At 40.4% G+C, this 25,737-nt stretch overlaps 1 protein-coding gene across 4 annotated transcripts in view; it reads left to right on the forward strand.

The window, feature by feature from the left end:
- The window catches only part of Asip (agouti signaling protein), a 189,288-nt gene that overhangs the window by 19,789 nt on the left and 143,762 nt on the right, over window positions 1-25,737 (forward strand). For all 4 annotated transcript variants that reach the window (XM_070007091.1, XM_070007090.1, XM_070007089.1 and 1 more), the window contains exon 2: window positions 2,519-2,629. In XM_070007091.1, coding sequence (XP_069863192.1) covers window positions 2,623-2,629 — 7 coding nt within the window. In that variant the 5' untranslated portion in view covers window positions 2,519-2,622. The remainder of the gene's footprint in view (window positions 1-2,518; window positions 2,630-25,737) is intronic.

Here is a 25,737-nt window from a genome sequence, read left to right on the forward strand (position 1 = left end):
TAAATATGAACATGTGGGGCTGGTTTCTCACACGTCTGTGGACGTGTTACAGTTTGGGGGGAATCCAAAGCTGGGACTGAAGGAACGCAGCGCCCTGAGGAGATTGTTACTTAGTGAGACGTGCGCGTGCTGGCTTTCTACTCGGTCACTCGAAAATCAGAATTCGTCCCCGGGGTAGATTAAGGAAAGGCGTCCTCTGAATCTTCATGTCATGAATCTGTCAGGAAGTCTCAAAATACAGTCATCCTTGCTTCATACTGAGGATATGTTTAGACATGTGTGTCTAATTTCCTCGTTGTTGAATCTCGTCCATAAGCCTTAGACGGCTGGCGTGTCCTTGGGCGATATAACCTTAGGGGACCACTATATGGTCAGTCTGTGGTTGACAAAAATTTGATTGTACTTGTGTCCAGAGCCTTTTCTTGACTGGTCTGATGTCTCATGCAAGTCCCTTTGGGGCAAACAACTACCATTTACAGACATTTCACTATTGTCCGTGCCCTCAAGTCAGAGATCTCTGCAACTACCCCTGTTGTTGGATGGATTGGGTTTATTGTCTCCTTGCAAGGAGGGAGATAGGCCAAAGCGGGGTCAGTCGGACATCTCAAGTAAAGCAGGTTCAGGATAGAATTTATAGTTTAGGCTTCTTAGGTAATTTGCAGGGAGGGTTCAAAGAAGCAGGGTGTCTCTGGATTAGACGCTACCAGGAGGTGAGAGTAATTTTATAAATTGGGCATTTGAATAATTTCTTACGTAAAAAAGGAGAGGAACCAAGTGAAACTAAAGCCATGATTGATGAAACAGCAAGTAATCCCTTATATCAGACAAGATAGGGGAATATTAATCCAGTTTTGGTGATTGAGGCAATAATTTTGTTTGTATTTATACATGATTCAAGAATGGTTTTGATGTTGGGTGCCGGTAGCTCACGCCTGTAATCCTAGCTACTCAGGAGGCTGAGATCTGAAGATCGGGGTTCAAAGCCAGCCCTAGCAGGAAAAGCTGTGAAACTCATCTCCAATAAACCACCAGAAAACCAAAAGTGGTGCTGTGGCTCAAGTGGTAGAGTGCTAGCCTTGAGATGAATAGGTGAGGGACAGTGTTTGTTCAGGCCCAGAGTTCAAGCCCCATGACTGACAAAAAAAAAAAGTATTGTTTGGTCCATTGTGGTCACAGAGTGGTCTTGTCCAATCTAGTGTTCAGTAAACAGCTCCCTAACAGAGTCCACTTTTCATTATACTGTATATTAATGTATTTTTCTGTTTTAGGCCTCAAAACAACTATGTGAAATAACCCACAAATATTTCGTGCTCCAACTTAGATATCCATTCTTAGGGTATTTTGTAGAGTATTCTTGGGTATCTTATGGTATCCTTATGGACTCCTTTTCTATGAGGTCCTTGACTCCAGAGGAGTTTACAATTTAATTAGATGTATACTTTAGAAGCCCCTTTTTTCAGATGAGGAAATTGCTTGTATCGCATTGAATAATTAGTCCAAAGTCAGATGCAGCCAATAAAAGAGGGAACCTGGGAATCTAAAGAGCCAGTCACTGGCTGCTTCTTTACCACCTGGAGACTCAGAATTACTAAGAAATCTGAGTTGCTGCCATACCAAACCACAGTGCATAGTGGGGTTTTCAATAGCAGTATTATTAACATTTTGGACAAGATAATTCTGCTGTTGAATAGTATTCTGTGCATTTTAGGATACTTAGCAGCATCCCTGAACTTCAACCATAAATGACAGTAAGCACCTACACCCTGTCAGGTTCATTGCCAGACGTCCCTGGGCGGCATAAATTACCATGATTGAAAAACACTGGTATACACCATTTAGTCTTTGAGACATAACAAACATTTGCCACCTAAAATTCCACAAATCACTTTGAATGGGGAAGAATGTGAAGAGAAAAGGAAACAGTATAGACTAAGTGTTTGAAAAGCCTATTGAGCTAAGAAGACTGGGAATAAAGAAAATTGAAAATAAGCAAAGGGATAAGAGAGGTATTAGAAAAAAGGAGCTCATAGAAAATTAACTTTATATTACTTAGTTCACATTAGAAAAGTCACTTAATTTCCACTAGTAAAAACACACAGCAAGTTTTAGAAGTAGAGGTGTGGCTCAAATGATAGAGCACCAAGCCCTGAGGGGCAGAAAAGCCATGTGTTAAAGCTGGCACCAAAATAAATAATGTGTTATAAGATGTTATGGTGTCTCCATTCTTGGTTTAAAATTTGCTTAGCAAATAGTCTTTATCCCTTTTTTTTTTTTTTTTGTCAGTCATGGGGCTTGAACTCTGGGCCTGGGCGCTGTCCCTCAGCTCTTCAGCTCAAGGCTAGCGCTCTACCACTTGAGCCATAGCGCCACTTCCGGCCTTTTCCTTTTTGCTTATATGGTGCTGAGGAATTGGACCCAGGGCCTCAGGCATGCAAGGCAAGCACTATACCACTGAGCCACCTTCCCAGCCCCTCTTTATCACTTTTTAAAGAAACCACCTTTTTTTTTTTTTTTCCAGGATGGTACCAAGTATAATAACCTCCTGAACTGACTAAAGAAATCTTCCTTCAGAAAGTTCATGTTTCCAAGATTCCTTGATGAGCTGGCCAGAATCATAAAGCAATGTTAGGTAAGCTTTTACAGATTTTCCAAGAGAAAGGTCCACTTTGCATCATCACAAATAATCACTTGTATTTTCATAAGTTCTTATAATTGTGAGAAAAAATGTCTTTTCTATCAGGGAATATTGCTTAAAAGTTCCTGCTTTGGCCTGGTGGATTGGCTCTTGTTAAAGAAAAGAGGAATCACTTTGGGATAAAAAAGGATTTGTAAAATGTAAAGTTTTGTTTTAAACTGTTTTAATTTTTTTTCCATCAGTCATGGGGCTTGAACTCTAGACCTGGGCGCTGTCCCTCAGCTCTTCAGCTCACTTGTCTATGTGGTGCTGAGGAATTGAACCCAGGACCTCATGCATGCAAGGAAAGCACTCTACCGCTAAGCTACTTCCCAGCCCCATTAAAGAGTTTTCTTTACCAGATGGAATTAAGACATACCCCAGATTGTTCAAGAAATAGAAGAGGGTGTGGCTATATTTTGGAATTACTTGTGAACTGTTAATCTTATTTCAAAGTCACTTTATGTAACTACATTTTACCCTATTCAAACTAGCCAATCCTGAGGTTGACCAATCTGAGCAGAGGGGCAGGGCATGCTGTGTTAGGAATGCGTACCTGATCAGGTTGCCTGCTCTGTGTGCTTGCTTACGAGTTTTTGGCTTATGGTGTACTCTTCTGTACAGAAGTAAAATTTGCCTTGCTGAGACAATTCTTTTTCTTTTCTTTCTTTCTTTCTTTTTTTCTTTTTTTTTTTTTTTACCAGTCCTGGGGCAAAACTCAAGACCTAGGCTATGTCCCTAAGCTTCTTTGTGCTCAAGGCTAGCTCTCTACCACTTGAGCCACAACACCACTTCTGGCTTTTTCTGAGTAGTTTATTGGCGATAAGACTCTCACAGACTTTTCTACACTGGCTGGCTTTGAACCGCAGCCTCCTGAGTAGTTAGTATTATAGGCATGAACCACGGGCAATGGGCTTGAGACAATTCCTTATTTTCATGTTTACCATTGGGACTCTAGTGGTTCTTGGATAACATTTATAGCATAATCTAGCAGTCTCTAAAAAGCATATAAGATATTTATTAATTTTTTATCATACTTGTGAGGGTAACAATTGTGATTTCTGAACAGTAGGCTAACAGTAGGCTCCATAAAAAATGAGAAATCTGGGAGCTTGTGGTTCAAGCCCACAAGCCTAGCTACTCAAGAAACTGAGATGTGAGGATTGTGGTTTGAAGCCAGCTGCAGCAGGAAAGTCCAGAAGATTCATCTCCAATTAACTACCTAAAAGTCAGAAATGGAGCTGTGGCTCAAGGATAGAGTGCTAGCCTGGAGTAAAAAACACCAGATATATCGGGCTGGGAAGGTGGCTCAGTGGTAGAGCGCTTGCCTTGCACGCATGAGGCCCTGGGTTCGATTCCTCAGCACCACATAAGCAAAAAGAAAAAAGCCGGAAGTGGTGCTGTGGCTCAAGTGGTAGAGTGCTAGCCAAGAGCTGAGGGACAGCGCCCAGGCCCAGAGTTCAGGCCCCACTACTGGACCCAAAAAACAAAAAAAACAAAAAAAAAAAAAACACCAGATATAGTGCTTGAGATTATTTGTGGTTAGCCAGCCAGCCTCCTTTTCTAATATCTTAGTTCTCTGTAACTCCAGTTCATTCTCCACCTACACCATAGTGTTTCCTGGAATAAAACCTAGTTGTGCTATTAATCTGTCTAAAAGTCAATTCTCTGTTACGTTCAGAATGATAGCTATCCATTCTCTCTCTCTCCAGCCTTCCCTGCTTATTGCTTTACTGCCTGCCTTTCTTATTATTCCTCATTTAATAATTCCTCACTTAATAATTCTAGCCACACTAAATCACTTAGTATTCAATGCACATGCTGTGCTATTTAATTTTGTCCATGCTATTCCCCCTGGATAGAATGTCCTTCCTTCTTTTTTCCATCTGATAAACTCCAGTCATTCTTTAAGATGTAGCCTAGATGATACCTTTTTGGAAAACAAAAACAAAAACCTTTGATTTCTTAGGCAGAAAATACAACCCTATTCTTTCTCGTCATCCCCCTATTACTCTATTATAGCCCTTTGAATTCCTTGAAGACAGGCTCTGTTTCTTATTCATCTTTCTTTGCTCCCCCAACATATTTATGAATGCAAAAACTCACATAAGATGACAGATACTTAGCACTAATAACTAACTTGACAGCAGCCTTAAGATTCTTGACCTTAGTCTTCTTCCCAAGGGAAAATGAGAAACTTTCCAGCTGTATTCTGTTCGGATTAATTGAGTGTGAACATAGGAAAGAAATGTGTTTTACATATTCTCTAAATGATTCACAGTAAAAGAAGGTGATAACATTCTTCTTGACAGATTATTAGACTCTCAAGGAATGGTTCAGTCTACCTTGTACACACTCAGTATCTTCACTTGTCACTATCTTTCTCCCATGTCATTTCATTGAAGGACTTTGTAACCTCAGTACCTCATATAGTGCCTAATACTTATTTGGAAGTTGTCAAATGTTACTGAAAAAATGAACTAATAGGGGCTGGGAAGGTGGCTCAGTGGTAGAGCGCTTGCCTTGCATGCGTGAGGCCCTGGGTTCGATTCCTCAGCACCACATAAGCAAAAAGAAAAAAGCCGGAAGTGGTGCTATGGCCTTGAGCTGAAGAGCTGAGCGACAGTGCCCAGGCCCAGAGTTCAGGCCCCATGACCGGACCCCCCCCAAAAAAAAAGAACTAATAAGTAAAAATGTTTTTAAAAAATCCCCCCTCTTGGATTATTTAAACCTTTCTGTGTAAAGTATTTTTAGGTGTTAATTTATCTTTACAGACTTTTCTGATCAACCCAGACTGTTACTATTTTACAATTTGCTGTTGTCATATAATAATTACTGATATTACTGAGTAAGCATTTAGTCTATGCTATTTTTGCATCATCATTATTATTATTGTTATTATTGTTATTATTATTATTATTTTGTGCTGGTCCTGGGGCTTGAACTCATGGCCAGAGCACTGTACCTGAGCTTTATGCTCAAGGCTAATGCTCTACCACTTGAGCCAGAGCTCTACTTCCTATATTTTTACTTTTAAATGCATTTGTCCTTTCTAGACAGATTATAAAAATCTTGGGAGCAGAGAACATGTGTTAGTTAAAACAGTGCCTTCTAAAGTATCTTAAACCTAATAGGATCACTACTATAAATTGTTACCCAGGTTTGCATAGTGTTTTGGCACCTCAATAGAGACACTATACTTATTATAATGACAAGTGTAGGTGAGAATGTAAAGAAAGTGGAACACTTGTACACTGTTGGTAGGAATGTAATATAGCATGGCCACTATGGAAAACTATATGGCTATTCTTCACAGGTTTAAAACATAGAATTAGCCCATTCTACTTTTTAGCATATGTTCAAGAGAATTATAAGTAGGTTTTTAAAGATGTATCTGTATACCTCAGTTTATATCAACATTATTCACAATAGTCAAAAGGAAGAAGCTATCTACCACTAGACAAAAAGATAAGCTAATGTGGTATATACATAGCACATTAGGAAGGAAATTATGATATATATTACAACATGGATAAACCGTAAGGCCATTTTCCTATGTGAAATAAGCCAAACATAAAAATACAAATACTAGGGCTGGGGAGGTGGTTCAGTGGTAGAGCGCTCGCCTTGCATGCCTGAGGCCCTGGGTTCGATTCCTCAGCACCACATAAGTAAAAAAAGTCTGAAAGTGGAATTGTGACTCATGTAGTAGAGCTTAGCCTTGAGCAAAAATAAGCTCCGTGACAGTGCCCGGGCCCTGAGTTCAAGCCGTAGAATAGGCGCACACAGACACGCAAATACAAATACTTCATTAGGCTATTTATTTGAGATACCTAGAGTAAGAAAAGTAGAAATAGTGAATCATATGTAGCACATCAGGGGCTATAGGTTGTACAGAGAGAGGGGTGTTTAATGGGCATAGAATTTCAGTTTTTCAAGATGAAAGAATCCTGAAGTATGTTCTTAAAAATGGTTAAGATAGCTGGGAAGGTGTCTCAGTGGTAAAGCGCTTGCCTTGCATGCTTGAGGCCCTGGGTTCAATTCCTCAGCACCCATAAGCAAAAAAAAAAAAAAAAAAAAAGCCGCTGTGGCTCAAGTGGTAGAGCGCTACCTTGAGCTGAAGAGCTGAGGGGCAGCGCCCAGGCTCAGAGTTCAGGCCCACGACCGGACCCAAAAAAAAATTGGTTAAGATGATATGGCATGTGGATTTTACCACTATTAAAAAAAAAAAAGGTGCAGAAGAGAGTGTCAACAGACAAATTCTTTGTTGTTCCTTGATTACTGATGAATATTAAACAAATCCCTTCTTTACTCAGTGCCCTTGTTCCTTCATCTTTTATCAGTATTATGAAGTCTGCTGGCTCTGGTATGGAGATCATATAAAAAACAAAACAGGGGTTGGGAAGGTGGTTCAGTGGTAAAGTGATTGCCTTATATGCATGAAGCCCTGGGTTCGATTCCTCAGTACCACATAAGCAGAAAAAGCTGGAAGTGGTGCTGTGGCTCAAGTGGTAGCATGTTGAAGAGTGCTTGGACAGCGCCCAAGCCCAGTGTTCAAGCCCCACGATGGACCAAAAACAAAACAAAACAAAAAGAACCACTAAAGACAATGTTTCGATTAGTAGTTTTTCCCAGCATTCCAGCGTCCCTTGTCTTTTAATATTCATTACAAGTTTTGCGTCATATTTCATAACAAAATGTTTCTGAAGATGCCCCAGCCATAGCTTGTTACCACTTCAAAGGATTATACGCGGAACTCCTTCCATTTGGTTTGACCTTATAATTTGGCTCTGGGAAAACAGCAAATAAAACAGCCTTTATGAGGACTATTGGTGACCTAAGTGTTAATTATCAATGTGGTTTTGCATTAAATGAGGAAATACAAACTCAGGATTTTCGTATTATTATTATTATTATTATTATTATTATTATTATTATTATTATTATTATTATTATTTTGCCAGAACTGGGACTCTGTCCCTGAGCCTCTCTGTGCTCTAGGCTAGTATGCTCTAGGCTCTGTGCTCTATCACTTGAGCCACAGTGCCATGTCCTTTCATATTAATGTTTAAAAAACTAGTCTGAGATTTAGAGACTAAAAGAATTAACATTTGTTGACTACCAATGTAGTAATAGGCCATATAGCAAATATGTCATATGTACTAGCTCAAAAATAGTCTTGTCAGGTTAATATTACACTCATTTTATAGACAAGGATAATAAAGCTCAGAGAGCTTAAATCACTAACCCAAGAGTGCACAATAAATGACAGAGGTGGAATCTGAGTCCAGGTCTGAATGACTCTGAAGCTCATACATTTATTTTATTTTATTTTTTATTTTTGTCAGTCACCAGGCTTGAAATCTGGGCTTGGGCGCTGTCCCTGCACTCTTCAGCTCAAGGTGAGCATTCTACTGCTTGAGCCACAGTGGGATTTCCGGTTTTTTTTTCTAGTGGTTTATTGGAGATAAAAGTCTCACGGACTTTCCTGCCAGGGCTGGCTTTGAACCATGATTGTCGGATCTCAGCCTCCTGAGTAGCTAGGATTACAGGCGTGAGCCACCAGCACCCTGCTGCTCATACTTTTTTTTTTTTTCTCTTTCCTTATGTGGTGCTGGGGAATCGAACCCAGGGCCTCAGGCATGCAAGGCAAGTGCTCTACCACTGAGCCACCTTCCCAGCCTGCTCATGCTTTTTTAAAACTATGTAACACTATCTCTCCAAATATATTTGACTATATATATATTTATTAGAGTTCATGATAAACAATATATGTTAGTACTTTACAGCAGTTTTCTTACTTGATTAAATAAACACTATAAATTGCATAGAGATGATTATCATCACTTTACAGATGAGGAAACGCACAGTGAGAAAATTCAGTTTAACCTAACACCAAGTAATAAATAAAATAGTAATAGAACTTGGAGACAGGTACTGTAATTCTCAGACTCAGCCTTTTCTAAATCAGCCTCATAATAACAGAATTATCTAGTTATGATTCTCTTAATTTTTTTTGGGGGGGGTCCGATCATGGGGCCTGAACTCTGGGCCTGGGCACTATCCCTCAGCTCTTCAGCTCAAGGCTAGCGCTCTACCCCTTGAGCCACAGCACCACTTCCGGCTTTTTTCTTTTTGCTTATGTGGTGCTGAAGAATCGAACCCAGGGCTTCATGCATGCAAGGCAAGTGCTCTACCACTGAGCCACCTTCCCAGCCCAATTCTCTTAAATTTTTAAGTGGGAGCTAAGAGTGAGCATGTTTTATTCTTTTTGTTGCTGTTTTTTTTTAAATACTTTTTTATTGTAAAAATACTGTACAGAGGGGTTACAGTTATATGAGCAAGGTGTAATGAGTACACTTCCTATCAAGCATTGTTGCCTCCTCCTTTGTTTTTCCCCTACCATCCCTTCCCTTCCACCTTAACAACTACACTTCTCCCCCATCCCCCCTGCCTTGTTTTGTTTTTGTTTTTTGGTGTCAGTCTTAGCATTTGACCTCAGGGCTTAGGTACAGCCAGTGAGCTTCTTCCTTTTTTTTTTTTTTTAATAACTTTTTTATTGTGAAAATACAGAGAGGTTACCGTTACCCGAGGGAGGTAATAAGTACATATCTTATCAAGCATTGTTGCCTCTTCCTGTGTTTTTCCTCTACCATCCCTTCCCTCCCATCTGCACGACTACACTCCACCTGCCTGTGAGCTTCCTTTGCTCAAGGCTAGCTAGCATTCTACCACTTGGGCCACAGTTCCACTTGGCTTTTTCTGAGTAGTTTATTAGAGATAAGAGTCCCAAGAAGATTTATCTGCCTTGGCTGGCTTCCAACTGTGAACTGTGGACCTCAGATCTGAGCCACCAGCACTCCGGGGCTGTAAGTTTTTGCAGGAAGTTAAACTACAAGGTCTCTTTGTCCTTCCGGCTCACTTTCCCTCTATCTGCCTGGCAGAATCCTGGGTATTTATTCTGTAAAAAAAAAAAAAAAAAAAAGAGTAGCTGAAACTAACTAGACTCTGATGAAAGCAGCCACACTGGGGAAGTTAGATAAGGGGGATACTACACAGAAAATAGACTAGACATTCTCTACATGCTGAATAATGAAATGTACCCAGCACTCTTGCTATATTTTAATCCAAGAAAGTCAACAGCAAAGCTTATAATCTCTAGGTAGTATATCAGAGATAATTTTGGGAGGAATTTAAACTAAAATAATCCAAAAGAAAAGTTCTATAGGTACTGATACTTATGGGCTCTGTAATAAAATGCTAGTTCTCCACTGTGTCATCCTACAAGGAAATCCAGCAACTGAAAAAGGCTTTTAGATGTTGATTCCAAATACCTACTTAATGACTCACTCTTAATTATGAAGGGACAGCAAAATTAGCACCAGATACTTAAGATAAACTTTCACCAAGGAAGATATCATCAAATAAAAATGGAAAAGGAAAAAGAAATTCAAGAAAACAGAGACCATTTAGAGAGTTGAATGCTAAGAAAATCAAGCCTATAATCCTAGCTACTTAGGAAGCTAAGATCTGAGAATCATGATTCAAAGCCAGCCAGGGCAAGAAAGTCTGTGAAATGCTTATCTCCAATTAACCACCAGAAAACCAGAAGTGGTAGTTCAACGTGGTAATGCCCTAGCCTTGAGCAGAAAAGCTCAGGGACAATGCCCTGAGTTCAAGCCCCACAACCAACCAAAAACTTAAAAAAAAAAAAGGCATCTTCTAAGACAGGATAGTAGAAAGTAAAACAAAGCATCAATAAAACAAAAGCAAGATGCTCAAAAAAAAAAAAAAAAAGACCAGAATAAGTAATAGTATTGGAAATTTTAAAATATAAGAGTAAAAATAAATATAAATATGTAAAACAGAAAATCAGAATAACAAAACAAAAAGACAAATGAAAAATAAGAGGAGATAGATGTTTAATCCATATGGTCCAAAACTGGATCAGTTGAGAGTTCTAGAAATAGAGAATAATCTAAGGAATAGACATTACTGAAAAAACAAGAAAATTTCTAATAATTGAAAATGTAAGAAAACTAAATTTCCAAAAGCCGGAAGTGGTGCTGTGGCTCAAGTGGTAGAGCGCTAGCCTTGAGCTGAAGAGCTGAGGGACAGCGCCTAGGCCCAGAGTTCAGGCCCTAGGACCGGACCCCCCCAAAAAAAGAAAAAGAAAAAGAAAACTAAATTTCCAGATTGGCAGACACTACTGAACTCAGAATAATAAACGGGAAAAGGCAGACAATTAAACATTATGGTTATGTCATCACACCCTTTTTTTTTTTTTTTTTTGGTCACGGGGCTTGAACTCTGGGCCTGGGTACTATCCCTTAGCTTTTCAATTCAAGGCTAGCGCTCTACCACTTGAACCACAGTGCCACTTCTGGCTTTTTCTACTTACGTGGTACTGAGGAATCGAACCCAAGGCCTCATGCATGCGAAGCAAGCACTCTACCACTGAGCCACCTTCCCAGCCCTCATAACACCCTTTCTAAATACAAATAAGGGGCTGGGAAGGTGGCTCAGTGATAGAGCACTTGCATTGCATACATGAGGCCCTGGGTTTGATTCGTCAGCACCACATAAGCAAAAAGAAAAAAGCCGGAAGTGGTACTGTGGCTCAAGTGGTAAGAGTGCTAGCCTTGAACTGAAGAGCTGAAGGATAACGCACAGGCCCAGAGTTCAGGCCCCACAACCGGATCCCCCCCCCAAAAAAAATACAAATAAAATGAAAAAAACGAAAGATATTGGTGGTAAGAGTTAGGGAATGTATTACTTATAAAAGAGTAATAAGAATTGCATATTTCTTGCCAATATCATTTATGGCTAGAAAACAATGTAGTTGTACTTTTAAAATTCTGAGGGAAAAATACTTTCAGCAAAGAATTCTACTGAGCTGTATTACTGATCAAATATGAGGGACAAATAAATGCTTTTCCAGCATGCAGTAATTAAAACTAGATTTCTAGCTCAGATCCTTGCACTCTTGCACTTTTAGAGTTGTAATCTCATAGACTTTTCTGCCTGGACTGGCCTTGAACCTTGAACCTGTAGATCTCAACTTCCTTAGTATGTAGGATTATAGACATGAAGCACCAACACCCACCCAGCTCTCAATTAAATCTTAATTAACCTTTGTAAATCCACCAATAGTAGTACAAATGTTTTATTTAAGAAAATGGTAAGGTCTGGGAATGTGGCTCAATGGTAGAGTGCTTGTCTCAAATGCATGAAGCCCTGGATTTGATTCCTTAGTACTACATAAACAGAAAAAGGCTGATGTGGTGCTGTGGCTCAAGTGGTAGAGTGCTAGCCTTGAGCAAAAGAAGCTCAAGGACAGTGCTCTGGCCCAGAGTTCAAGCCCCAGGACTGGCAAAAATGTAAAAAGAAAATAAAATGGTGATACAAATGAAAAGAAGCAAATAATAGTTTCAGAGAGTACATCCGGTTTTGGAAGACCTCTGCCTTCCTCTTTTAGGTTGTATATGTGTACATTTTGTGAGCTTGATTGTGAATATGGTAAAATATACTCCTGCTACTTTTTTGTGTATGAATGTTTCTCAGTCCTGGGACTTGAACTCAGGGCTTGGGTGCTATCCCTTAACTTTTTCACTCAATGTTGGTGCCCTACCACTTGAGCCACAGTACCACGGCTAGCTTTTTTGGTGGTTAATGGAGATAAGAGTCTCATGGACTTTCCTACCTGGGTTGGCTTTGAACCATGATCCTCAGATCTCAGCCTCCTGATTAGCTAGGATTACTTACATGAGCCACCAGCACCAGTCTAGGAAAGATTTTGGAGATGTTAAAACAGAATACAAACATTTTAGGTTCTTCTATTTTTTTCTATTTTGGACAGTTTATTAGTCAGACTTCTCATTTCTCTGAACAAATGCCTTAGAGAAATAAGGAGAGGAATTGTTCATTTTGGGACAGGATTTTAGTCCATCATGCTGAGTAAGACATCACAAAACATGGCAGTCAGGAGGTAAAGGAAAAAAATCAAATAAAATAAGAAGCCTAGCACAGGATATAGTCCAGAAGGGCACACCTCCAGTAAATGTCAAGTAAGCCTCACATCCTAACATTCACTACCACCCCAAAATAACAAGTTATTAAGAATCCATCAAGGCATCAATCCATTGATTAGCTGAGAGTCTCATAATCTAATCATCTATAGAAATGTCTTTAAAGACATCTTCAGAGGAGTACTTTCTAATCTCCCAGACATTTCTCAGTCAATCAAGTTGACAGCTAAGATAAGATCACAAACAGAAAGTCATATTTGTCTGGATATTTGCTTTTTTTCTCTTTTTTTTTGTGCTTGTCTGAGGGCTTGAAGTCAGGACCTGAGCACTGACCTTGAGTTTTGTTTTTTGTTTTTTGTTTTGCCAGTCATGGGGCCTGAACTCTGGGTCTGGGTGCTGTTCCTCAGCTCTTCAGCAGCGCTCTACCTCTTGAGCCACAGCGCCACTTCTGGCTTTTTCTGCTTATGTGGTGCTGAGGAATCGAACCCAGGGCCTCATGCATGCAAGGCAAGCACTCTACCACTGAGCCACCTTCCCAGCCCCCTTGAGTTGTTTTTTGCTCAAGGCTAGCACTCTACCACTTGATCTATAGCACCACTTCTGGCTTTTTGGTGGTTTGTTGGAGGTAAGAGTCTCATGGAGTTTCCTGTCCAGGCTGCAATCCTCAGATCTCCGACTCCAGAGTAGTTAAGGTTACAGGCGTGAGCCACTGGTGCCCATCTGACTTTTGTTTTCTTAAGAGCTCATGTGCAGCCAGCCACTGATATCTTACATCTACTCAGAAGGCTGAAATCTGAGGATCAAGGTTTGAATACAGGCCAGACAGACAGATTGAGAGATTCTTTATTTACAATTATCAGATTAAAAGTCAGAAGTGGAGGTTGTTCAAGTGGTAGATCATCAGCCATGAGCAAAGAATCTGAGTAAGAGCTTGAGGCCCTGAGTTCAAGCCCCAGTATCAGCACAAAAACCAAAAAAAGGAGTACATGTATACTTAAAATTATATTTATGAGTCTGGGAATGTGGCTTAGTGGTAGAGTGATTGCCTAGCATGCACGAAGCCCTGGGTTCGATTCCTCAGTACCACATAAACAGAAAAAGCCAGAAGTGGTGCTGTGGCTCAAGTGATGGAGGGCTAGCCTTGAGCAAAAGAAGTTCAGGGACACTGCCCAGGCCCTGAGATCAAGCCCCACAACTGGAAAAAAAAAAAAATATATATATATATATATATATATATATATATATATATATGAGCTGGGCACTGGTGGCTCACATCTGTGATCCTAGCTACTCAGAAGGCTGAGATCTAAAGATCATAGTTCGAAGCCATCCTAGGCATAAAAGTCCCCATGAGACTCTTATCCCAATTAACTACTCAAAAACCAGTAATGGAGGGCTGGGAAGGTGGCTCAGTGGTAGAGCGCTTGCCTTGCATGCATAAGGCCCTGGGTTCGATTCCTCAGCACCACATAAGCAAAAAGAAAAAAGCCAGAAGTAACGCTGTGGCTCAAGTGGTAGAGCGCTAGCCTTGAGCAGAAGAGCTGAGGGACAGTGCCCAGGCCCAGAGTTCAGGCCTCACGACTGGACCAAAAAAAAAAAAACAAAAAACAGTAATGCAACTGTGGCTCAAATTGATAGAGTGCTAACTTTGAGCAAAAAAAGAACTCAAGGCAGTACCCAGGCCCTGAGTTCAAGCCCAACAGCCGACAAAAAAAATAAAAGGTATTCATGATATTTAAATTTAAAATTTTTGATATTTCTTAGCAGAGAAAAGTACGGGGAACAAAATGCTCAACATTTCTATATTACTCAAATTCCATTCCTTTTCTTCTCTCTACACAGTCCTTGGGGAAAATGTGTAATAAAAATGTGGGGGCCTCTTGAGTCACACTGACACACTTGGAGTCTAAAAAGCCAAACAGCATAGATAGGTTTCCTCCGTGTTATTATTTTTATTCTTTGAGGATTTTGTTAACATTTGGTTTTGCTTAATTTTACCCTCATCCTTTTTCTCAGAAATGAGCATTATAAGGGGTTTTAATGGCTTCTTGAACATCAAATAGCTCTTAAAAGTAACCATGATGGATTGAGTGTGAATGAAGCAAGAAAGGATTAAATTTCCCTTGAAATACATATGGACTTAATAATTAACAGTAAAGATCTTCATAATAAAAATATATTAGGATATTGTTTGAGAAGTAGAAAATGGTTCTGGATTGTAGTATCCATGATTATAGCTTTTCTTGGAAACTCTGATGTCATAGCCAGAAAACAAATAGTCCAGCCAGGAGGTGAAAAAGTATAGCACAATTTCTGACACATAGTAAACATTTCAGGAATTTTTACTTAATCTCTATTTTTCAAATGTAAAAAACAACAACAATAAACAACTGTCAGTATGTTTCCTTGGAAGAGATGTCTTTCATTACTGTTCCTATTAGGAATCTAATAGGAGTCAATGTACACATGAATAAAAACTAGCTGAACATCGTAGCACATCCTGTAATCCCAGGATTTAGCAGGCTGAGACTGGAAGATCTCAAGTTCCAGGCTAGCTTAAGCTACATACTAAGATCCTGTCTCAAATCAAAGACCATGAAAGCAAAGAATAAAAAACACTCAGGCTGAGAGTCAGTGGCTCACACCTATAATCTTAGGGACTCAGGAGGCTGAGATCTAAGATTTACAGTTCTGAGCCAACCAGGACAGCAAAGTCTGAGACTTATCCCCAAGTAACCACTAAAAAGCCAAAAGTAGCTCTCCTCTCCCTCTTCCCTCCCTCCCTCCCTCCCTTTCCTTCCTTCTTTCCTCCTTTTCTAAACTAAAAGGGAGAAAAAGCCAAAAGCTGAGCCACATGTGGCTCAAGTGGTAGAGCATCAATCTTAGACAGTGCCAATGCCCTGAGTTTAAGCCCCAGTAACAGCACAAAAACAATATTCAGGATTTAATGCAAAAGAAAAAAAAAAGAGTACATTCTGCCTAATGATTCTGGAAAGGTAGCAAGAATGGCTGTTAGGAAAAGTTATTTACTTGGGGGACTATGATGGACCAAGGGAGCACATATATAAATTCAGGGAGGAAGAAGACTACAATTTTTAAGGGAGGAATTTTAAGGGAGGAAATTTAAAGGCACTACAATTAATGTGAGAGTCAACATACAGTAGAGGATCCTGGTGCCAGTGTCTTATACTTGTAATTTTAGATTCTCAGGAGGCTGAGATCTGAGGATCACAGTTCCAAGCCAGCTCAGACAGGAAAGTCCATGAAACCTTTATCTCAAATCAAGCACAGGTGCGCATGCATGCGCACATGGACACACACACACACACACACACACACACACACACACACACACACACACACACACACACACACACACACACACACACACACACACACACACACACACACACACACACACACACACACACACACACACACACACACACACACACACACACACACCACACACTGGAAGTAGAGCTGTGGTTCAAGTGATAGAACACTAGCTTTGAGGAAAAAAGTTCAGGGACAGTTCTGGGAATGTGGCTTAGTGGTCGAGTGCTTGCCTAGCATATATGAAGCCCTAGGTTTGATTCCTCAGTACCACATAAACAGAAAAGGCCAGAAGTATCGCTGTGGCCCTATGTTCAAGCCCCAGGACTGGCAAAAAAAAAAAAGTTCAGGGACTACACAGGCCGCAAGTTCAAGCCCCACGGGTATGAGTGTATACACACATACACACACACACACACACACACACACAAACACACACACAGAAAGAAAGAAAAATACAGTTGAGGAGAGTGATGCTCTGAGAGATGGCCTGCAGAGCCAATTAGACTCCTGACTAAGGAGGGACTCCCAAGATTCTTTGTCTGTATTCTAAAGGTTCAATGCTGTGATATCATCACACTATGATATATAAATTTCACATATCTATGTGAAGTGAATGCTTTATGAGGATAAATAAATTTATTGACACATAATTTATACAAAATGTGCACATTTCAAGTTTCTATTTTGGTGACTTTTGAAAACTTATGTACCTGGGTAAACAATGCCATTACCATTATCTAAATGATTTCACATAAGGCCTTTTATTTTTTTAATTCTTTATTGTGAGGGGCTGGGAAGGTGGCTCAGTGGTAGAGCACTTGCCTTGCATGCCTGAGGCCCTGGGTTTGATTCCTCAGCACCACATAAGCAAAAAGAAAAAAGCCAGAAGTGGTGCTGTGGCTCAAGTGGTAGACCGCTAGTCTTGAGCTGAAGAGCTGAGGGACAGCGCCCAGGCCTAGAGTTCAGGCCCCACGACCAGACCCCAAAAAAAAGAGCTCAGCAACAGCATTCAGGCACTGAGTTCAAGCCCTACAACCAGAAAAAGAAAAAAAAAGGCCTAAAATTCTTTATTATGATTGATTACATAATTTCCCTACATATGGCCTTTTCAATCTGCCTCCTTCTTACATATACACAGGCAGTCAGAATAGATTTTTATCATTGTAAATTAGATCTGTCTTTTCTAAAGTTTAAATTACCTGGAATCATATACTGTATATTTTATGTCCGCCTTTTTTTTCTCAGCTTTATGTTTTTGAGATTCACTAGGTTGTTGAAAAGCTTATTCCTGCCGGGCGCTGGTGGCTCACGCCTGTAATCCTAGCTACTCAGGAGGCTGAGATCTGAGGATCGCGGTTCAAAGCCAGCCCGGGCAGGAGAGACTGTGAGACTCCTATCTCCAATAAACCACCAGAAAACTGGAAGTGGCGCTGTTGCTCAAGTGGTAGAGTGCTAGCCTTGAGCAAAAGAAGCTCAGGGACAGTGCCCAGGTCCTGAGTTCAAGCCCCACGACCAACCGAAAAAAAAAAAAAAAAAAAGAAAGAAAAGCTTATTCCTTTATGAGATTTCTATAACAGATGGTTTACCTAACCATCCATTGGTGACACTTATTGATGGACATTTGTGTCATTTCCAGATTCTGGCTTTTATAAAGCTACTATTAACATTTGTGTACATGACTTTGTCATAACTCACGATTACATGTATTGTAGCTAACAAAAATAGAAAGATCCTTTCATTCCCAACTTCACTTACCAAAGTAGATGTGTGTGTGTATGGCTGGGAGGCGGGAGGCAGCATGAAGACTTTTCCTCAAGCCTGGACAAATCATAGTCCTTCATTCTGCTAGCAAAAGTAATTGATCTAAGGCTGGGAATTTGGCTTAGTGGTAGAGTGCTTGCCTACCATGCAGGAAGCCCTGAGTTCAATTCCTCAGTACCGTATAAACAGAAAAGCTGGAAGTGGTGCTGTGGTTCAGGTGGTAGAGTGCTAGCCTTGAGCAAAAGAAGCTCAGGGACAGTGCCCAGGTCCTGAGTTCAAGCCCCAAGACTGGCAAAAAAAAAAAAAAAAAAGTAATTGATCTAGCCAGGTGCTGATGGATCATGCTCATGGCTACTCAAAAGGTTGAGATCCAGAGGATCATGGTTCAAAGCCAGCCAAGGCAGAAAAGTCTTCAAGACGCCATCTCTAAAAACAACCAACAAAAAGGGATGTAGGTGTGATTCAAGTGATAGGACACTAGTTGAGCAAGAAAGCAAAGCTAACTCAAGACCCTGAGTTTAAACCCTTGTACTACCAAAAAAAAAAAAATCTAAGAAGAACTCATGTTATCCATGAACATGATCTAGAATCTTTTCTTAGGAGAAAGATAATATCTTTCCATTAGATTTCTAAAATGGGGGCTGGGAAGGCGGCTCAGTGGTAGAGCGCTTGCCTTGCATGCCTGAGGCCCGGGTTCGATTCCTCAGCACCACATAAGCAAAAAGAAAAAAGCCGGAAGTGGCACTGTGGCTCAAGTGGTAGAGCACTAGCCTTGAGCTGAAGAGCTGAGGGACAGCGCCCAGGCCAGAGTTCAGGCCCCACGACTGGACCCAAAAATAAAAAATAAAAATAAAAATAGATTTCTAAAATGGGATGATGTAAGCTTTCATGCCTTTCTACCCTGGCTGCATAGAGGAAGTCTTTGTATGGAATAAGAACAAGGCAGAGAATAGACAGACTGGGAGAAAGAGATCCTGACTTCCTTCAGGAATTAGACTTAAGCCTGAAAATACCTGCCAAGAGATGAAACTGATAAGCTGTTTTTTTGTTTTGTTTTGTTTTTTTGTTGGTCGCGGGGCTTGAACCCTGGGCCTGGGCGCTGTCCCTCAGCTCTTCAGCTCAAGGCTAGCTCTCTACCACTTAAGCCACAGCACAATTTCTGGCTTTTTTCTTCTTATATGGTGCTAGAAGAATCGAACCCAGGGCCTCATGCATGCGAGGCAAGCACTCTTCCACTGAGCCACCTTCCCAGCCTGAAACTGATAAGCTGAAGAACTGAGTGAAGAATCTAGAGGCTAGAGGAGAAAGGGCACAGGGGATACAACTGAAACTTCTGAGTCATGTTCTCAGTGTCCTGATGTCTATGGAACCAACCCTTTCTTAACTTTGAGATAAGACAAGGGAGCTGCCAGTCTGAGGATGGCCAAAGAGGAGAAATCTAACTCTTCATCTGTAGAGAAAGAGACCACGAAGAAAATGATTTCCTTTACCATATTTCTGTCTACCCACTCTTCCTTCAGTTCAACAGATCTGCAGATATCTACCTGTTAATGTGTCAAGGTAATGGAGTCTGAGGATGTGAAGATGAAAAATTTCTCCTTTCTAGGACCTCACACAGTAATAAGAGGGAAAGCTCATAAAGAGTTTGAGAATAAAGTGAGAAACAGACATTACTGCAGGTGAACAAGAACCATTATGTGGTGAAAGGAGGGGAATAGCCAAAGATCCTGCTTGGGTCCTGAAGGACCTTGAGTTAAGATGTTTACATTTTATGGTGTAGTTATTGAGAACTTGCATTAATTAATCAACTCAGGCTGCCATAACAAAAGTATCATGTACTGGGTGTTTTCAGTAGAAATGTATTTTCTCCCAGGTATGGAGGCTGAAATCCCAAAATTAAGTTGTTTTCAGAGTTGGTTTCTTCCGAGTCCTCTCTTGTTTGGACTATAGATGGCTATGTTCTGCCTCTATCTTCATGAGGTCTTTCCTCTATTTGTGTCTGTGTCCTCACATCTTATAAGGATACCAGTTTGGAATAGGGTCACCCTAATGGCTTTATTTTAATTACCTCTTTAATGATCATATCTTCAAATGCTACCACATTTTGAGATGCAAGGAATTTGGATTTCAGCCTATGAATTTTTAAGGGAGAGGCTACATTTCAGCCCATAATAAGAGCCATTGGAGAAGGCCATGAATAGATGAATAGATTTTACATGCAGTAGTATGGAGGAGAGACTGAAGGACAAGACCAGACACCCAAAGGCTTGTTTGAAGCTTTGGGAATTGCCCAGGCAAGGTAGTTTTTCCAAAAGATCATCACAGAAGACTCTTGTAATGTTATGTATAGGGAATTATTGTCATATGCAAGTAGATAGTTCTGCAACTAATGTCCTCCAATTCAATTCAATTGACATTATTAACTTGAGATAGAGTCTGATCCCTCAGTGTGAGAGCTCAGTTCTAAGATTCCTCACCCCACACTTTAGATGGTTATGGCTCACCATAACCATGGCTGTGGAGGTTCCCACAGCCATCTCTCTGGTTTGATTAATTTGCTTGAGCAATTCATAGCACTCAGGGAAACTTTTTACTTCATTATTGAAGATAGTTCAAAGGATGCAAATGAAGAGATACATTCATGAAAATATGTTAGAAGATGCACAGAGCTTGTATGCTGTCCCTTCTAAGATCTCCACATATTCAGCTATTCAGAAATTCTCCAAACCCTGGCTTCTGGCAGTTTTATTGAGATTTCATTGTGTAGACACAATCACTGATAGAACAGGGAAATTCTGCAAGGCCTATAAATTACGATTATTCTTTTCTTTATTTTTAAAATTGTTATTATAAAGGTGATGTGCAGAGGTGTTACAGGGTTATAGTTAACTTAAGTCAAAAATGGGTACATTTTTTTTGGACATCACTTCTCTTGCTCTCTCACAGATTTTCCCTCCTATCCCCACCCTCAGGTTGTATAATTCATTTTCTTATTCTTTTTTTTTCTTTTTTTCTTTTTCTTATTTTTTTGGGTCCGGTCATGGGGTCTGAACTCTGGGCCTGGGTGCTGTCCCTTCGCTCTTCAGCTCAAGGCTAGCGCTCTACCACTTGAGCCACAGCGCCACTTCCGGCTCTTTTTTCTTTTTGCTTATGTGGTGCTGAGGAATCGAACCCAGGGCCTCAGGCATGCAAGGCAAGGGGCTCCCAGCCCCTTCATTTTCTTTTTTTTTTTTTTGGGTCCGGTCGTGGGGCCTGAACTCTGGGCCTGGGTGCTGTCCCTCAGCTCTTCAGCTCAAGGCTAGCGCTCTACCACTTGAGCTACAGCGCCACTTCCGGCTTTTTTTTCTTTTTGCTTATGTGGTGCTGAGGAATCGAACCCAGGGCCTTGAGCATGCAAAGCAAGCGCTCTACCACTGAGCCACCTTCCCAGCCCCCCCCTTCATTTTCTTATTTGGTTATTTTTTTGTGGGGTTTTTTTTTGGGGGGGGAGTTGGTTGTAGGGCTTGAACTCTGGGCCTGAGAGCTGTCCCTGAGCTCTTCAGCTCAAGCGAAGTGCTCTACTACTTGAGCCACTGTACCACTTCCTCATTTTCAATGTGTACTACTGCTGCATTTGTTCACTCTATGTCCTTCTATTTCTGTGCCCCCTTTGACTACCCAAAGACTGTAAATAAGACAAAAAAGAAAACACAAACAGCAACCAAGAAAAATCTTCTTCCTTCCATTTCTCCAAGTATTTTTTATTTGTTTGTACAACATTCCTTCCTCCTATGTAATTCTCCTCTGGATTGGGGGTGTATCTTTGATCCACCCTCAGGTAAGGTAGGTCAGAGAATTTTCACTACAATCAACTAAAACAGGAAGGTAGAATTTATATAAGGCTCTATCAGAAACAAAAATTCTAATTTCTACAGCCTGCTTTGGAAAGGAATTCTGAGCTAGGAAATATGGACAAAACCCAAAAGATATGGATCAAAGTATCACACAAAGGATAATGATAAAGAACTTGAGAACCTACTCTCAGATACTACATGTTTAGGATATAAATGTAAAAAAAATGTAAGTGACTTATGAATAGTCAGGTCTTCCCACAGGACAAATTCTCCTATGCAAGATGTTTGTGTTTGTGTTTATTTGCTTTGAAGGAAGATAATAAGCATCAGAAGGCATCCCATGAAGGATTCTTCATCTCCCTTATGGCTCAGGAAGACTTCTTGTTTCTTTTCTTGTCACTATTCTTATTACTATTCTTAGTTTTATTATAAAGATTTAATTTTAATATGGAGTCGAGGTCTTCTTGGTGCCTAAATTCTGGCAATTACTAGGTCAGTGACCTTGGGAAAGTCCTTATTTGGATTTCAATTTTTTGATATGTAAAATGAAGGTGAAATGGTAATATCTACCTAGAGATTTACTGAAAGACTGAAATGAGAATGAGAAGGAAAAAGCAGCCAGGCACCAGTGATTCACACTAACTACTCAGGAGGCTGAGATCTGAGGATCACGGCTCAAAGCCAGTCCCAGCAGGAAAAGTCCGTGAGACTCTTATCTCCAATTAATCACCAGAAAACCAGAAGTGGTGCTGTGGCTCAAGTGGTAAAGCACTAGCTTTGAGCTGAAAACCTGAGGGACAGTGCCCAGGCCCAGAGTTCAAGCCCCACAACCACTACCACCAACAACAAAAAGAACAAAAAAGCAGGGCCTGCCACCAGTTGCTCACACTTGTAATCCTAACTACCAGGAGGCTGAGATCTCAGGATCTCAGCTTGAAGCTAGCCAGAGCAAGCTTAAACACCAAAAAAGAACAAAAACGATAACAAAAAAGAAAAAGAAAGGGCTGGGAAGGTGGTTCAGTGGTAGAGTGCTTGCCTTGCATGCATGAGGCCCTGGGTTCAATTCCTCAGTACCACATAAGCAGAAAAAACTGGAAGTGGCACTGTGGATCAAGTGGTAGAGTGCTAGCCTTGAGCTGAAGAGCTGAGGGACAGCGCCCAGGCCCAGAGTTCAGGTCCCACAGCTGCAAAAAAAGAAAGAAAGAAAGAAGGAAGGAAGGAAGGAAGGAAGGAAAGAAAGAAAGAAAGAAAGAAAGAAAGAAAGAAAGAAAGAAAGAAAGAAAGAAAGAAAGAAAGAAAGAAAGGAACCGAAAGTGGAGCTGTGGCTCAAATGGTAGAGCATTAGTCTTGAATACAAAAACTCTGGGACAGTGCACAGTCCCTGAACTCAAGCCCTAGGACAGACACATACACTAAAAAGGAAAAGTAGGGCTGGGGATGTGGCTCAGTGGTAGAGTGCTTGCCTAGCATGCATAAAGCCCTGGGTTTGATTTCTTAGTATCACATAAACAGAAAATGAGCTGGAAGTGGCACTGTAGTTCAAGTGATAGAATACTAGCCTTGAGCAAAAGAAGCTCAGGGACAGTGCTCAGGCCCTTAGTTCAAGCCCCAGGGCTGGCCAAAAAAAAAGAAGAAGAAGAAAAGGCATTTTTAATACTCTATACACTTGTTATTTATCATATCTGACATCTCCAAAAGATACTTCTATATCTGTAGGTGAAAGTAAAGAGGCTGATATTTTTACAAAACACATTAGTGGCTATGATTTATTGAATTGCCTACCATGGTCCCTGGCTGTGAGCTCTAGAGTACTTTCTTCTAGAAGGGGATCTCAAGGTTATAGGAATTGATTGGATATTGGTTCTATTAGTAAATGAAAAACTGAAACTATTTTCTGGGCTATTTGGATCTAAATAGCAGGGGAATAAGTAAAGCTTGATTTCAGTAAATGCTAGAATATAGTTCATATAACTAAGACAAAGGGAAAGGAGCAAATAGACAAAAGTAGAGAAAAAAAAAAGATGAGAGAGAGACAGACGTAGTAATCAAAAGGCAAAATCAGAAAAGAGACTAGAAAAATAAAAACAAAGGCTTCCCCCAAATGTGTCTTATTTCAGATTTGTATTCAAGTCTAATTTTCATAACTACAAGAACCTCACATGGAGAAGGAGTTATTCTTTTTAATATCATTTATGTTTATGCCTGGTCAATGTCAACTCATTATTAGTAATACTTTATTAATTTGTTTGCAAGAATTGATTCCAGGAAATTTTGACTGTTGTCATTGTATAAAATAATTCATATTGTGTGAATTACAAACCTAATTTAGATCACTCATATGTGGGATTTCTAAGGAAATTACTTTTAAACTGAAACCTGAAGGAGAAGACTTAGTCCTGCAAAGAATAGGGGGTAAATTAGTACAGGCAGAGGAAATGACAGGTTTATAGTTCTGAGACAGGAAAGAGTTCAGCTGTGGAGTTCATCAAAGAGGCTCAGTGGTTCATCAAAGCAGGCTCATGATGTTATATGCAACATTTAATATTAATAATAATAAAGGATCCTTCTCTTGTTTTTCATGTCCCTGTAGTTCACACTGACTAATTATTGCTAAGTGTCTTGGGTATGGTCAAGCAGGAAATAATTGGCAACAGTTGAAACAGAATTGTCCACAAAGCTAGACCTAACTCAACTCCTGTGACTGAAGACAAAGATTCAGGAGAATGAATTAAGCTGAAAGATCATGTGTGAATTTATTCAGCATGTCCTTGGAGGTGGACTGCTAAAAATGTTGGATTTTTTTTACACTTTTTTTTTTTTGGTTGGTTGTGGGGCTTGAACTCTGGGCCTGGGCGCTGTCCCTCAGCTCTTCAGCTCAAGGAGAGCACTCTACCACTTGAGCCACAGCGCCACGTCTGGTGTTCTGAGTGGTTTATTGGAGATAAGAGTCTCATAGACTTTTCCTGCCCAGGCTGGCTTTGAACCCTTATCCTCATAATTCAGCCTCCTGAGTAGCTAGGATTACAGGAATGAGCCACCAGTGCCCAGCTGCACGATTGTTTTTATTGTGAAAAGTTTTCTGGAAATTTGGTTATATATCTGGTTTCTATGTCCCCAACATCTATGATTGCTGCTCCTGCTGCCATTATTATCATTGTGGCCACTTCCAAGGCCAGGTACCTCAGAGTTATCTTTGAATTTTCTGTCATTTGTGGAGAACAATAAATTTCCACGGTTTCTCTAATAATTTATCTCTAGTTTGTTCTCATGACTACAGACTATACAAGACTTTCCTGTTCAGTTTCTTCATTCTGATCTCATTAAATACGTTTTCCCTTCAAGTGCCTGTCATTTTCTTCTCAGATGGCTCTCTAATTCTGCTTCTTTTTACCTCTGAACATTTTCTCTGTAAAGCAAGTCCCATAAAGCAGGCTCATCCTTAGGCCGCAGAAAGCAGCATCCTTCAGGTTCTTCAACTTTATGCACTTATTCTGTGTAGTGTACTTCTGCTTTTGGCATCCTCTATGCACTCTACCATTAGCCTAATCCTACCATCCTCCAGTGCTTTAGGGCATTCTTCATTCATGTATTCATTGAGTGTCTATTATTTGTTGGGCAGTAGGAGGCACTGAACAAGACTAATACAGTTCTTATCCTTATAGAGCCTGCATTTTCACAAAAAGATGGTAAAATGTCAACAAAAGAAATAGATCAAGTCTGTGTAGGACAGGAAAAACTTTCCCACAATAGGTTTTAAAAATTCCTAGGACCATTTGAACTAAAACAATTGCATTTGAAAAGCTAGTTTTTCACTGGTCCAGACTATAGTAATGAAGGAAGTAAGGTTGGAGAGGTTAAGGCCATTTATGGAAAGACTTGAATATCAAGATAATGGCTTTTTTTTTTTTGCCAGTCCTGGGGCTTGAACTCTGGGGCCTGGACACTGTCTTTGAGCTTCTTTGGCTCGAGTCTAGCACTCTACCACTTGAGCCACAGCGTCACTTCTGGCTTTTTCTGTATATGTGGTACTGAGGAATTGAATTCAGGGCTTCATGCATGCAAGGCATGCAAGGCAAGCATTCTACCACTAAGCTACATTCCC

Source organism: Dipodomys merriami, unplaced genomic scaffold (assembly GCF_024711535.1).
Source record: "Dipodomys merriami isolate MVZ:Mamm:240054 unplaced genomic scaffold, mDipMer1.0.p SCAF_7, whole genome shotgun sequence".
NCBI lineage: Eukaryota > Metazoa > Chordata > Mammalia > Rodentia > Heteromyidae > Dipodomys > Dipodomys merriami.